This window comes from Euleptes europaea, chromosome 1 (genome assembly GCF_029931775.1).
Source record: "Euleptes europaea isolate rEulEur1 chromosome 1, rEulEur1.hap1, whole genome shotgun sequence".
Lineage (NCBI taxonomy): Eukaryota > Metazoa > Chordata > Lepidosauria > Squamata > Sphaerodactylidae > Euleptes > Euleptes europaea.
Window position 1 is genome coordinate 126,836,208 of NC_079312.1, and position 15,017 is coordinate 126,851,224.

The 15,017-nt window shown below is 43.7% G+C and overlaps 1 protein-coding gene across 2 annotated transcripts in view; it reads left to right on the forward strand.

The window, feature by feature from the left end:
- ACOX1 (acyl-CoA oxidase 1) overlaps window positions 1-15,017 on the forward strand; it is a 39,448-nt gene that overhangs the window by 8,932 nt on the left and 15,499 nt on the right. The window contains exons 3-5 of one of the 2 annotated variants that reach the window (XM_056856846.1): window positions 9,948-10,108; window positions 13,691-13,798; window positions 14,616-14,735. In XM_056856846.1, the coding sequence (XP_056712824.1) occupies window positions 9,948-10,108; window positions 13,691-13,798; window positions 14,616-14,735 (389 nt within the window). Of the gene's footprint in view, window positions 1-6,468; window positions 6,630-9,947; window positions 10,109-13,690; window positions 13,799-14,615; window positions 14,736-15,017 lie in introns of both variants that reach the window. The other variant, XM_056856839.1, reaches the window with a different exon arrangement.

A 15,017-nucleotide genomic window follows, 5' to 3' on the forward strand; every position in this document is an offset into this window, starting at 1 on the left:
GTTGCTGGCGAAACGTCAGGAAAGAAAATTCCAAGACCACGGTTACACAGCCCGGATAACCTACAAGAACCAACAAAAGAGAACACTTTGTACATTGTGTAATATGAAAATAACTGCCACAACAATGGCTTTTGCCCTGCCCTTTTTAAAATTAAGGAACACCAGCTATATTAACAACAATTAGCTATGATACCAGAACTGAATCTCCATGTAGTACTCTGCCAAATATGTGTCTCCTGCATCCAAACAGTCAGGAAGTCCTAATGCTTGTGTTTCTTCAATGGCTCCAAGATCCTCCCTTTGCTTCCTGTACGTGCTGCTGAATCTGAAGTTTGTATGGCCCAAGCAACATGGGTTGGAGGTCCAACCCAACATGGGTTGGAGTCCAGTGGCACCTTAGAGGCCAACAAGATTTTGAGAGCTTTGACTCTTAAAATTTTATACCTAGAAAAACCTCTTGGTCTCTTAGGAGCTGTTGGACTATAATCTAGCTCTTCTGTGGCAGACCAACATGGCTATCCTCCTGAAACTATGTTCATAGAAGGTTCTTATAAATTGCATTGTAGAACTTTGAGGAAACCATGCCTTTTGTTCTGCTGCTTGATAAGACAGTCCGTCAAGATCCTTTGTGTATTTCAGAAGGGGGGGTGGTTCTAAGGGAAGTGATGCTCTTTAAGGTACCCCTTATGATTATATGTAACTATTATAAATATTGTATTTTGGTTTAACCCCTACACCTTTAAAATTATATCTGCAGCATAAACGGGCCTATGAAAAACATAGTTATGTGCCACTATCTTACTGAAGCCATACAGTCTGACCCAAACATGTTCAGTTAGCTGGGTAATACACCTCTTTCAGCATTTTTGTCTTGGAAACTTTGTGATTTTCTAATTTAACTGTTTACTGAACTGTGTTTTTTAAAAAGGAATTGGTTCATTATGGCACACCATTAACCATAATAGCTAAATAGGACCTCTTTGTTAAGAGACAGTATACATCTACAGGGTGATTCACATGTTAGGCCTGGCCATCACAAGGACTTTGGATCAAATGTGCCCCATGAGTTCTGGGAACTCAATTCCTAGGCCTAATTTGAATTGGGACTGTAGCATGCAAGGAGAAGGATCCTCTCCTCCCCTACACACGCTCTGTTTTCCTGGCCTAAAATGGTCCCAGGGGAGCTGTTATTTGTCTTGATGGCACATTTACATGTGGGCCTCAGTATATGCTAGTTTCCCTAGTGGACAAATAAAGACTTATTCTAGGTCCATAAAACATCATGGGAAGGTAGAGACTTACGTGCCTTCTCCCCACATACTGTAGTCCAATCTGAATTGTGCCCACCTGCATGGAACTCCCAGAACACATCTGTTGAAGGTCCTCATAGAGGACATGTGGACTTGATGATGTGTGAATTGGTCCTTGACAGCAGATGCTGGTGGATCATGGCCTGCTTATAGGTTTCCCAGACCCATCTGACCCTCCGTTGTTGAAAATGGCATGGTGGACTATAGTCTGATCCAGCAGAGCTCATGTTAATGGCTGCATGCAGTATTGAGTGTTTAGAGAATTATCTATTGGTAATATACTAGATCAGGTTTCCCACCACCTTTCCTGGTGCCTGTCAAGTGTTTCTAGAAAGTGGGTGGGGCCAGGTGATGTTTTTGCCAAGCAAGGCTTCTGATTGGCCATTGGAGATTTGCTTGGCTGTGCAGATTTTTTTTAAATATTGCTTTGACAGCAGCTTCCGCCACAGCATAAGTATCTTCACTGTGTGACTGATAGTAAGCTGCAGCAGCCATTTTGTGGCTGGCTCCACCCCCTGTGGCAGCCATTTTTGCGGCTGCACCCAATATGCTGTGTCAGAATTTCAGTGGTGCCCACAGGCTCAAGAGGTTGTGGACCCCTGTTCTAGATACTAGCTGCTACTACATAAAGGATTATAGAGTCATATTAGTGAGTCATATGAAAGCCTGAGTGACTGGTCTGGCAAGCTACATACACAAGAGTAGTTATTCATTCACCAGATAGGAGTACTTGGTAACATTACAGCTGTTGCCTCATCTCAGTTACCACTGTGGCAAAGTTGAACTTTGTGTAAGAGCAGTATGGCCAGAATATCTGTTGGTCCTTCAGTGCAGGAAGACAGTGAATAACGTCTTGGCGAGGACATTAAAATTAACTGTCTAATATTGTATAAGGGAACTTGTGATGTGCCCCTTTTTTGGAGGAGGTGGGGGGGATTGTACAGCAACCAGATTATGAAATAAAGTAGACGTTGCCTCTTTCATCACAAAGCTTTCAATCTAGTTTAGAATCAGATGGTAATATACTGTGTTGTTAATGTGTGTGGGTGGTTATGCAAGTCATGAGCTCTTTCTTTCCCCACCCTGCCCTCCAACTTCTGATGGGAAAAGAGTTGCTCAGATGTTCGTGTTCAAGAAAAAAGGTTCTTTGCCAACGCATGCTTGAAAAATGTCTGCGAGGTTTGTCTTTTTCTTTACAGCCAAAGTTCTTTGGACAGAAGAAACTAGAGATGGTAGGCAGAGAGCTGATGATGAGGGATAGAGCTTTAACGTTGTAGTAGCTTTCATCGTTGGCAACAAGATTTCTTAATAATATGCAGAATTATTAAAACTTAAGTTGCAGGTGCTACATTGAGAAAGACATAGAAATTCCTTCCCATCAGTTTGTCATGTGAAAGTTTTAGACTGGAGCTTGTGATGGCATTCTTCTTTGCTCTCTAAGCACAAGGAAATGCCCAGTCCTGTCTCCTCAGTAGCTTTCAACAAGCGTGGCAGAAGACTTTTGACATCTGTAAAGTAAGACATCTATAAAGGAAGCCGCTCAATTTGCAAGATCTGAGCAAGGCTGTTAAGGATAGGACACTTTGGAGGACATTTATTCATAGGGTCGCCATGAGTCGGAAACTACTTGACGGCACTTAATACAACACACAAAGTAAGACCATCCAATTAATAATGGTGTCTTAAAAGAAAAAATCCATGGTAGCTGCTAATAGTTCCCCCACTGTGAGCCACAACTGAGATAATATGCACCGCCTTGCTCACTGCAGTATTGGAAACACATCTAGACTCCTTTGGGAGACATAGTCTAAGGTCACACTCAGCTCAATCTAGGAAGCTGTCGTTCTTGGCTTTCTGTACATCATAAAAACAAGGCGCTGTGTAATGGAGGGACCTGGAATGTATTGGGATATCCAGAAAACATACAGTGTATTTTCCACCAGCCAGTAGGCTGATTACTTTAAAGCCTGCCTTTAACTTACAATTTTTTTCAGTGTGCTTCTTCAAAGCCCTGCTCGTGGCTGTTTCCCTTGTCCTCCTACTTTCTTTGCCATGTCTTTCCAATTTTGTCAGGATCACAGGATCCTATATAAGATCCAGTATTGTTAGGATACTAATGAGCCTGCATGTAACATTCTGTAACCCTTGTCTGCATTTTTAGGTTCTTTTGGTTTCCGATTAAACCTTGGGGAGATTGAGAGTGCAAATTCCAACTAAGCTGTAAAACTATTATAACATAAGTTGAATCATCAAGATTGGCTTAGTTTCCTGTTATCACCCAATGCAGACAAATAGCCCTCTGAGTATATAATGTAAGGTTTCTGAATTCAACTTCACTATGATTTTGTATCTTTTTTTTTTTAAAGGACCCAATGACACCGGGTTTAGCAGCAGTGAAACGGTTTCCCCATTATCAACCTTGATTGTTACTGTTCAGAGCAGTGGTTCTCAACCTTTTTTGCTCCATTCCCCCACTTTCACCATTGTTCAGAATACCCCTTCCCAAGGTAGTCAACTAATCAAAACAAACTACAATTGTACAGATTATATATAATCTACAGGACATCACACTTTGCTGAATAGTGATCCCAATTCCCCCCTGGAACCCTAAAATTCCCCCAGGAGGGGAATTTCCATACTTGTTGAGAACCTATGGTTTAGAGTCTTAGTGCTTATGAGCTAGATGGCTTAAGTGACAGATACCTGAGCATGCCTGTGGAAAAGTGAAGGGGAATCTGACACGGCCACATGTGATCCTGTCTCTCTTTCTCATAGCACCTATATGGGCATTTCCAGGGCAGGCATTGAGGTGCACTACTGGATGTTTATGCCCACTTTAGAGAACCAGTGCTCTGTTGCCCAGCACGAGAAATGGCTGCCTCTGGCCCGTGAATTCCAGATAATTGGCACCTATGCTCAGACAGAAATGGGGCATGGTTAGTTCTTTCCAGAGGGTTATTAATACCCTGCAGTGCAACTCTTGCATTTTCATTCTGAAATCACCAGTTTTGTCTGTTTTATCTGGCATATTAGCCGCAAATAAAAAATATTTATTGATTTGAAATCACCAGAAGTTAACAACGTGAGCTGGAATTGGGTCTGTCACAATTTCTGCTGTCCTATCTGCATGTAGCCGCATATGCACACGTTCTGCTTTTTTTTAGCTGGAAGGCACCTCCTGGCTGTTTGCTGGTTTTATAATCTTGAATTGCATTGCTCAGAATTATTCCTAAACTTGATAGTCATCTTGAAAGCAAGATTCTTCTCTGAATTCAGGAGCTGCACGTAGCTATGGTAGGATACCAAAGGACGACCTCAGTTGCATTTGCCTTCTACCACTTCATATGTCTGTTTTCTATAGGATTGTACAGAAGTGTATGTGCATACATTATGTGTGGTTCTGTGAGTACACTGACTTGAATTGCTGTTACACGTCTGCTGCCGGATTTGGGTACTTAAGGGGGAAAAATGGCCTGCGCTGCTTCACATATATCCCTGTGTGGTTCTCATAGCAGCATATGAAACTTACCTCTAGGTTAAGAAGTGTGGTCTGATGCGTTGCTGCTGTACCAGACAGAATGAGTTGGCACCAATTCATGTGATGAAACCAACTTCATCAAGCCCTGCATTTTGTTTAGGGAAGATTGCTTGTTAGTGTGTCATGTGCCATCTATCACTACCTTTCAGCTTCATTCTGTTTCTCTTGATAGGCTTAATAAAAATGTGTCTTTCGAAGCCAAGCAACTGGGCATTGTTAAAAATGACTGGTGTTCCTATATTTCTATGGGAAGTAGAACTCCATGGGGGTTTCTTGAGTCCAAGATCAAACTGGCCTGAAGGCTACGAGTCTCAAGCATTTCAATGGCTTCCTGTTTCCATTGGCTTTAACTCCTCCATTAGGGGAGGGAGATGAATGCGCCTCACTTGTCAAAGCCCAATGGTTTAGTTTGAGATGCTTGAACACAGTACAGCACCCTAGAAAAGAAATGGACTCTGATTCACTGTCTGCAATCAAACATGGAGAGCAGTATGCCTAATGTTTTTTTAAAGTTTCTATGATGAACTCTTATTATATATAATATATATGCTAACTACATAAAGGATTGTAGAGTCTTTGAGTGAAAGACTGAGTGACTGGTCTGGCAAACTGCATACGCAAGAGTAGTTATTCATTCACCAGGTAAGGAGTACTTGGTAATATTACAGCAGTTGCCTCATCTCAGTTACCTCTGTGGCAAAGTTGAACTTTGTGTAAGAGCAGTGTGGCCAGAATATCTGTTGGTCCTTCAGTGCAGGAAGACAGTGAAAAACGTCTTGGCGAGGATATAACAATTACCTGTCTAATATTGTATAAGGGGGACTTGTAATGTCTTCTATAGTATTGTACATCTAGACTCCTTTGGGAGGCGTTGTCTAAGATCACACTGCAGTGCCATTCTTGGCTTTCTGTACCTCATAAATGCAAGACGCTCTGTAATGGAGGGACCTGAAATGTCTTGGGATATCCAGAAAACTCACAATGTGTTTTCCACAAGCCGGCAGACTAGTTAGTTTAAAGCCTGCCTTTACCTGACAGTTTTTCTCAGTGTGCTCCTTTAAAGCCCTGCTCGTGGCTGTTTCCCTTGTCCCCCCACTTTCTTTGCCACGTCTTTCCAGTTCTGTCAGCATCACAAGATCCTATATAAGCGCCAGTGTTGTCATGATAGTAAAGAGCCTGCATGTAACATTCTGCAACCCTTGACTGCATTTTTGGGTTCTTTTGGTCTCAGATTAAACCTTTGGGGGGTGTGGGTGGGGATTGAAAAGTACAAATTCCAACGAGGCTGTAAAACTATTATAAAATGTGTTGAGTCATCAAGATTTGCTTAGTTTCCTGTTATCACCCAATGCAGACAGATAGCCCTCTGAGTACATGATGTAAGGTTTCTGAATTCAAGTTCACTACTTTTTTTGTATCTTTTTTTTTTTTAAAGGAACCAGTGACACCGGGTTAACAGTGATGAACAAGGTTTCCTATTATCAACTTTGATTGTGGCTGTTTAGAGTGTTACTGCTTAGTGAGCTAGATGGCATAAGTTACAGATACCGGTGTGGGCCTGTGGGAAAATGGAGGGAAATCTGACACAGCTACGTGTGATCCTGTCTCTCTTTCTCATAGCATCTGCATTGGCACTTACAGTGCACCCATTGGCCTGCACTACAGCATGTTTATGCCCACTTTAGAGAACCAGTGCTCTGTTGCCCAGCGCAAGAAATGGCTGCCTCTAGCCCGTGGATTCCAGATAATTGGCACCTACGCTCAGACGGAAATGGGGCACGGTCAGTTCTTTCCGGAGAGTTACAAATACCCTGCAGTGTAACTGCCTGCGTTTTCATTCTGAAATCACCGAAGGTTAACAGCTTGAGCGGAAATTGGGTCTGTCGCAGTATTTGCTGTCCTATCTGCACATTGCCGCATATGTACACGTTCTGCTTTTTGTATGCTGGAAGGCACCTCCTGGCTGTTTGCTGGTTTTATAGAATTGTGTTGCTCAGAATTATTCCCAAGTTTGATGGTCACCTTGAAAATGAGGTTCTTCTCTGAATACCGGAGCTGCATATAGCTGTAGTATGATACCAAAGTACTACCTCAGTTGCATTTGCCTTCAGCTACTTCATATGTTGGTTTTCTATAGTATTGTACAGAAGTGTATCTACAAACATGGTACAGTGAGTACACTGACTTGAACTGCTGCCTGATTTGGGTACATAAGGGGGGGAATGACTCGTACTGCTTCACATATATCCCTGTGTGGTTGTCATAGCAGCATATTAAACTTACCTCTAGGCTAGAAAGTGTGGTTTGATGCATTGCTATTGTACCACACTTTTTCACACAGCCCAAATAATGCACTTTCAATACACTTTAATGATTGTTTGCAAGTGGATTTTGCCAGCTCACCCAGTAAAATCCACCTTCAAAGTGGATTGAAAGTGCATTATTTGGGCTCTGTGAAAGTGCCCAGTATAAGTTGTTACCAATTCATGTGATGATGCAAAGTTCTACAATCCCTGCATTTTGTTTAGGGAAGATGGCTTGTTAGTGTGTCATGTGCCATCTATCACCTCCCTTCAGCTTCATTCTGTTTCTCTCGATGGACTTAATAAAAATATATGTGTGTTTGTGTGTTCTTTCAAAGCCAAGCAACTGGGCATCGTTAAAAATGACTGGTGTTTCTATATTTCTGTGGCGAGTAGAACTCCATAGGGATTTCTTGAATCCAAGATCAAACTGGACTGAAGGCTACGAGTCTCAAGCATGTCAATGGCTTCCTATTTCCACTGGCTACAACTCCTCCATTGGGGGAGGGAGATGAATGCGCCTCGCTTGTCAAAGCCCAACGGCTTAGTTTGAGATGCTTGAATGCAGTACAGCACCCTAGAGAAGAAATGGACTCCTCTAGCAAGAGGTCATCTGTGGATAAGAAGGGAAAGCCTCTTATCTCTGATTCACTGTCTGCAATCAAACATGGAGAATGGTGTGCCGACTGTTTTTAAGTTTCTCCGATGAACTCGTAACTCTTGGTGTTGCCTCTATAAACATCCAACCGTTTTAATGAGACACTTCACATCGCCATTTGTCTGCAATAGTCATGGACCTCGAGCAAATTATCTGGAGGCCAGAGGCTGTGACCACATCATATGAACTAGCAAATTGTTCTTGCTGTTGTTTGTCGCTGCCCCTTCCTTTCCCCTTCAGTCCTCGTCTGTGGAAGTGATTTATTTATTTTTTTGCATGCCTTGTGTGTCTTCTTTCCCTGCCTGTGGGTCAGCCTGTTGATAGTATTCAGCCAACTAACCTGTGTATTGATGGTAACTAATCATGATGACATCTTCACAGTCCCGGAGGAAGATGGTGTACGGCTGTATCTTTTATTTCAGATTACTGCTGAATTAGAGTGGAGGCTTTGAGCGAAAGATTTAGCGCGACTGGGATTGGGTTGGAAGTGACCTTAATGGGGGAAGAGTTTTCGCTTAAACATTCCTCAGTACGCATGGAGTGATTCTTGCTGGCTATTTGAAAAGCACAGGTCTCCTCATTTCAAAAATCCATTCCTGCAGTGGCTTGGTGGTTTGGGTAGGGGGCTGTTCTCTCCAGGTCTTTCTTATCCCTGGGTTGGGGAGCCAGAACTCCTCTTGCGTCAGCAAATCGCTCTGGAGGCAAGTGGGGCCACAGCAATGTTATGCTTAGGACGCACAAGGTGGAGATGTCAGTCATAAATGTCTGAAGGCTGCCTTTGCTGTTTTCAATACTGTTCCCTTCAATCCCAAAGATTCACATATGGAATTTGCTTGTTAATTAAGTAGCGGGTCACTGCAAAGACATAATCTCACCTCTTGCTGGGAGAGAGAATGATCACAAGGCAACTCTCCAGTGAAATCTTTAGGTCTGATCATCCATACCTTTCTGTTATGTGTAGGGGCTCTTTAGATGGGCTGGGCATATTATATTATTGCCGTTTGGATGCTGGTATTGCCACACCGTTGGCATCTTCCAAGGCTGGGTTAACAGCCATAAAAGTGGTTCTGCCCTTGTGTGGGAAGGCTGTGCTGCCAGCTTCAAACTTCTCTGAGGCATTTGCATTAAAGAATAATCCAGATTGTTCTGAGGCGGTAAAACAGGGCAGCATCTCTATAGTGCACTGTTACGGTTTCAAGCCATTTGACATGATTGATTGAATTATTCTCTACAGCAGTCCTGTAAACTAAGGCAATATAATATGTGCATTGTAGAGGTGGTGCTGGTTCTGCTTGTCATGTCAAGAGGCAAGATTTGCAGTAAGGACCACTTGGCTCATAATTTTAGTCACTAAATCTGCTCATATGAAACTAACATTGCCCACAGGGATGAGCAGAGCTGTAAGAATATCACAAGTACATTACTATAGTAATCGGAGTTTAAAATCCCACTGAAGTTCCATGATATCAGGTTATCATAAGGAAGCATGTTTGCTTGGTTTGGGGGTGATCTTTACTGGTGATTGGTTTACATTTTATAAATGTTGGCTTTTGACACAAAGCTATGGATCCATTCACTAGCTTTGATTGCTGGTTCAGAACACCATCTTTTTCTAGCTTTGAGAGCTCTTGAGGAATATTTTAAAGCCATAATAGAGAAGGTCAGACTAATCTGAGGAGAAGGGGCACTTAAACTACAGTGCAAACCAGTTAAGTTTGAACTGGTTTCTGTCCAGAAGTTTTCCTGGCACCTGTTTGTTTCTGTTGAAAATCAGTAGCTTTAGGTTACTGGTTTAGGGTTACACCAACTTTCAAGGGTCATGTGAGAGCCCAGGAGAATTTCTGGTTAATGCATGAGGAGGGAAAAAAAACCTTGTAGCTGCAGCAGAAAAGGTAGCTCTGTCTTGTCCTCCTCCTAACAATAGGAAGAAAATATTCTCAACATTAGGAGCTGGCATACAGTTCTACAACTGGCATAACTCTAAGGAAAAAGATGGTGTTTTAATCAAAAATGAGCTTGCTAAATTCTTATTCACACGATTATTTTTGTCTCCCCCTCCAATCTACACCTCTAATCTCTCACCTGCTTCAACCCAATAACATCCCTTCACATTCCTTTCCCTCGGCGTTTCTCCACAGCTTTGTTCACCATGGACGACCTGAGCCTCTGGACCTCCATCTGGGCATGTTCCTGCCCACCCTCCTAACCCAGGCAACCCAAGAACAGCAGGATCGCTTCTTCATGCCTGCTTGGAATTTGGAGATCATTGGCACATATTCACAGACAGAGATGGGCCATGGTACAGTACTTTCAAGTATTACTCACAAGGGTAGCATATCTGTGTAGATTATAACCTTAGCTTCTAACAAGAGTGGAAGCTTCTCCCTAGTTTTCGATGAGCCCTGGGGAGTGATGAACTCCTTACATGCTAAGCATTCATGTGATACATAGCTTATAGTATCAGTTAAGTTTGTTATGATGAGATTCTGGTACATCTAGCTGTAATTGAAGTGCACCTCGTTCACTCAATGATAGGTTGCAGCTAGTCAAATATTTTCAGTGTATGAGGTGTGGTGATACTGAATACCTCACCACCATTTCTGCCTGGATTTTTTGAATGCCTGTTGCCCTAATCCAGGAGTGGGGAACCTTTTTCCTGCCAAGGGCCATTTGCACATTTATAACATCATTCGGGGGCCATACCAGCTGTAGATCTCCCGGTGGGGGGGAGAGGCTAGGGTTGCCAGGTCTCCAGCCACCACCTGGAGGTTGGCCAACCCAGGGGAGGCCACGCAGAGAAGGCCTGGAGTTCTCCCCCGGTTCTCTCCCCCCCAGGCAGGAGGGCAGCCAGCGGTGGGCCCGAGCAAACGAGGCGCCAGGGAGGCGCAGCCCACGGTCGATTGGCAAGGGAGGAAGGAAGGAAAACAGAGAAAGAGGAAAAGGGAGAGAGGGAGAAAGCAATGGAAAGAGGGGGAGAAAGAAAAGGACGGAGGTAACCAGACAAAGAAAGAGACAGAAAGAGAGGGAAAGAGAAAAGCCTTCCCCCCCACACACGACTTGGCCCCAGGCTCCATGCCCTCCCCACCCCAGAGTCCACAAAAAAACCCCTGAAGCCTGATCGGCTCCTGCGTGCATGCTCTGCCGCCGGGAGCCGCGGGCCTCTTCCCACCCCCTTGCTGCTCAACAGCCGACAGGCAGCAAGAGGGGCTTACCGTGTGCCCCGGTGTTCCTGCACGCTGCGGCTATAGGGGGCAACCTTAGGGGAAGCGTCCCTCCCCCTCCTCTTGCTGACCAATGGCTGTCAGTCGGCGAGAGGAGGTCCAAAGGGCGCCACAGCACCCCTGCAAGCTGTGGCCCCAAGAACACCCTCAGGGAGGGCCGCCCTATCCCGCACCTCTGCGGCAAGGCCCCGGAGCTCCCAAGGGCCACAAAAAATGTCCTCGGGGGCCGCATACCGCCCCCGGGCCTGAGGTTCCCCATCCCTGCCCTAATTGATGTATTCACCATAAGGTTGGAAGAACAGAGGTTCATTGAAATACTGAAAGAGCAGTCCAGCTTTGTTTTACTTGAGAATTGGACCAAATAACTACCTGCTTGTAAACCAATCTCTGCCTAAGTTATCTTCTGCTAGGATTGTCCTAATTAGTTATTAAATGCCTTCTTCTCCCCTTGCAAGGCAACTTGGCTTGTGGTCAGGAATGTACAAATCTGTGTAGATGATCACCTTAGCTTCCTAATGTAAGTAGAAGCTTCTTCCCAGTTTTGTATTCAAAACTGTATTCTGTATTCAAAACACCATGTTGGATCTGCCATCAATCAGCAGAAGAGTTGGTGAGCTCTTTCCTGTGTTTCCTTCCCCCCAGTAGTCCCATCAGAGCCTGAGAAGGCTGATTCCCAAGGTCACAGGATCTGTGCGGACTAATAACCATGTGGGGCTGGAGACTGCTGGGGCTGTGTGAAGTTTCCTTCTCTCCCAACAGCAGTGCTCCACTAACAAACAGGCAAGTTGGATGATTTTTGTTCCCTTCCTGTCACCGCTTCAGCCTCCTAACTTGTGGATCCTACAACCCAAGGAATCAGTTGGGTTGGGTGGGAGGGGAATGTAGGAAAGATCAACCACCAGGACCTTCCACTGATAGATCCACTGAGTTTTGCGAACAGTCAAACAAAATCCCTTGTTGTCTTGTAAATAACAGCACATTACAAGTCATTCTGCAAGAGAGGTTCAGAGTTGGTTTGCCATTGCCTGCCTCCACATCACAACCCTGGTATTCCTTGGAGGTCACCCATCCAAATACTAGCCAGGGTCAGGGTTGAGAGTGTGTGACTGGCCCAAGGTCACCCAGCAAGTTTCCATGGCACAAGTGGGGATTTGAACCTGGTTTTCTCAGGCCCTAGTCTGAAACCTTAACCACTACACCACGCTGGCTCTATGTTTATTCATTTGTAGCAGTGATGACCTGAAAAGACAGGTAGGGGGGAAACAAATGTTCTTCCAGTTTCCAAAGACATCCTTACCTAGTTGCCTGAAGATGGTTGTTACTTGCCACAAGCATCTTGGTAAGCAACTGTTTACCATGGTGAACTGAAATGATTATAAATTAATTATAGGTTTGCTGGGAGAGGTGAGTAGACAAGGGTCAACAAAGAATTTGTGCCAAGTACAGTCTGTATTCATGTCTCAAGACTAGAAACTTCATTTCTGGTCACATCCTCCTAAAACCCAGTGATGCAATTTGCTTTCGGTGTTATAGGTGGGGGTGGGAATGTGCAGGATGATGCAACCGTTGCCAACTCCTGAGATGGACTTCAGTTTAAGCAAAGCGTTCTGCATGGTAACAGTTTAGACATCCAAGGCTGCATTCACATTTAAAGCTTTCTGCTGCTGCCAAGGTCTAGGTACTTTTCCCTCTGAAGTGCTGAAAGTTTGAATAGTTAAGCTATAGAGTGCATCAGGTTTTACTAAAGACAAATGACTTTGTAAACAACAATGTAGTTGACCACAGATGCATCTCTAGCCCTTGCTCACAAGTCCATGACTGCTTCAAGCTGTCAAAAAGTGTCAGATACATACATCAAGCTTGCTTTGACTCTGTCAAAGCCAAAGACGCCACATACTGATTCCAAATGCACGTAGGAGAATGAGAATTTGTTGTAAGAAAAATGAATGCACCTGTAGTGAAATTTCTCTTAGTTTCGCACACACCGTTTCATTGTAGCTATATGTAAAACTCAACGAAGAGGTCGCATTACTCTGTGTGAGTTATGGAGGACAAATAACTCAACACCCACTAGTCTGAATAAATCCTGTAGTTCCACTTACAGCAAGAGAAGATGATGGCACAAATGCCAGGGATAAGGCCACTCCTTGTAGGCATCAATTAAAATGGGAAAAGTCAAGATTTGGAGATGAAAGGCTCGGTGGAAGCGATCTTTGAACATCCAGCGTAGTGAAATGACCTCACCAGAAGAGTGGTAAGAGGGGAATGTTCAATCATAGTGCTCTTTAGTTGATGCTGTTGGATATTTGTGACTTCAACTTCACACGTATGACTTAACGAAAACTTACAGCAAGGAAATTAAATTGCAAACAGGGTCATAAAACCAGTAAGATTTCAGGCTGGAGGTGCCAAAAAGTAGAATGTTCAGATTTGTGGTCTTACAACAATGCTTGGACCAACCAGAGTGATATGCGTGCAAGTTTTCACACGTGTACTTGCTTTGCACTTTCCATTCTTCATTCTGTAAATTCAAACTTGCAATATATCCTTTCTGCCTCTTGTGATGCCTGTCTGCGCTGGAGTTCACTGAAAACCTGTCCAGTTCTGTGTGTCTGAGCTGGATTTCACAACTGTTGGAATAACATGTTGCCTGCCTACAGGAACTCACCTCCGAGGCTTGGAAACCACAGCAACCTATGACCCTGCTACTCAGGAATTCATCCTTAACAGTCCCACTGTGACTTCTATTAAGTGGTGGCCAGGCGGATGTAAGTGAACTACTTAGAAATTAAAGTAGAAATTCTTTCCACCTTCAGCCTGAATATTTTTTTTCTTCCAAAATAATGTAACCAAATGCTTCTGAAGGCAACCTAGATTATCTTATATTAGTACCTAATGTAAAAGTTAAAGGTATTTGATCTTGTTCTAGGGCCAGTTTGTAGAATCAGCAGGCTGGAACTGATTTTGTCTAGATAAAGATGTCCCCAGCCATAAATAAATGTTTTTTTTCTAAGTAAAGTGTTTAGTTCCATAATATTTCCAGTTCTTTCATGAGAGGTTGGGATAGCAGGAAGTATGGTTACATTTGAGAGGCTTGATCAGTTTCTCCTCTAGAAAAGCTCACTCGAATAGGCATCCTGCTCTATCTTAATTCTCCATCTGTGTTCCTTATTTCCTACTTTGCAGACTTAGTCTTTCCCAAGTGGGTACTCAGTGAGGCTTTTAGACCTACTTGTTTGACCACTTTTGCATGCGTCTGGGGTGGGGCTGTGGCTCAATGGTAGAGCATCTGCTTGGCATGCAGAGTGTCTCAGGTTCAATCCCCAGCATCTCCACTTTAATGAATGGAATAGTAGGGGATGTGAAAGACCTCCACCAGAGACCATGGAGTTCCACTGGGCAGTCTGAATACACAACACTGGCTTTGATGGACCAAGGGTCTGATTCAGTATCAGGCAGTTTCATGGGTCGTGTGACTGCTGGCCAACAAAGTTAATATTAGGAATTCGGGATATAATTTATATTTATTGGTTTGCGTGGCGTTTTACATACACTCAATTTTTTGTGTGTCTTTGTTTCTTCCAGTGGGTAAAACATCAAACCACGCCATTGTTTTGGCACAGCTTCATACACAAGGTCAGAACCACGGATTACATGCATTCATTGTGCCTATACGCCAGTTGGGAACTCATGAGCCACTGCCAGGTATGGATCTGTACTATGATTGGGGGGAAATGGGTTGATACTAGTTAGTACTTAATTGTATAGTATGCTGTAAGTAATTCTGGTGTGGTTGTGTTAATTAAAGGTATACATGAAAAAAAGATGCAAGTCTTAATCCAGCCAATCATAACTGGGCTTTGTATGGCACTAGATGAGTGTTGATTAATCTCCTAGAGCAGGGGTGTCGAATTCATTTGTTACGAGGGTCGGATGTGACATAAATGTCACTTGGTCGGGCCGAGCCATGTGTACCATACAATTTAA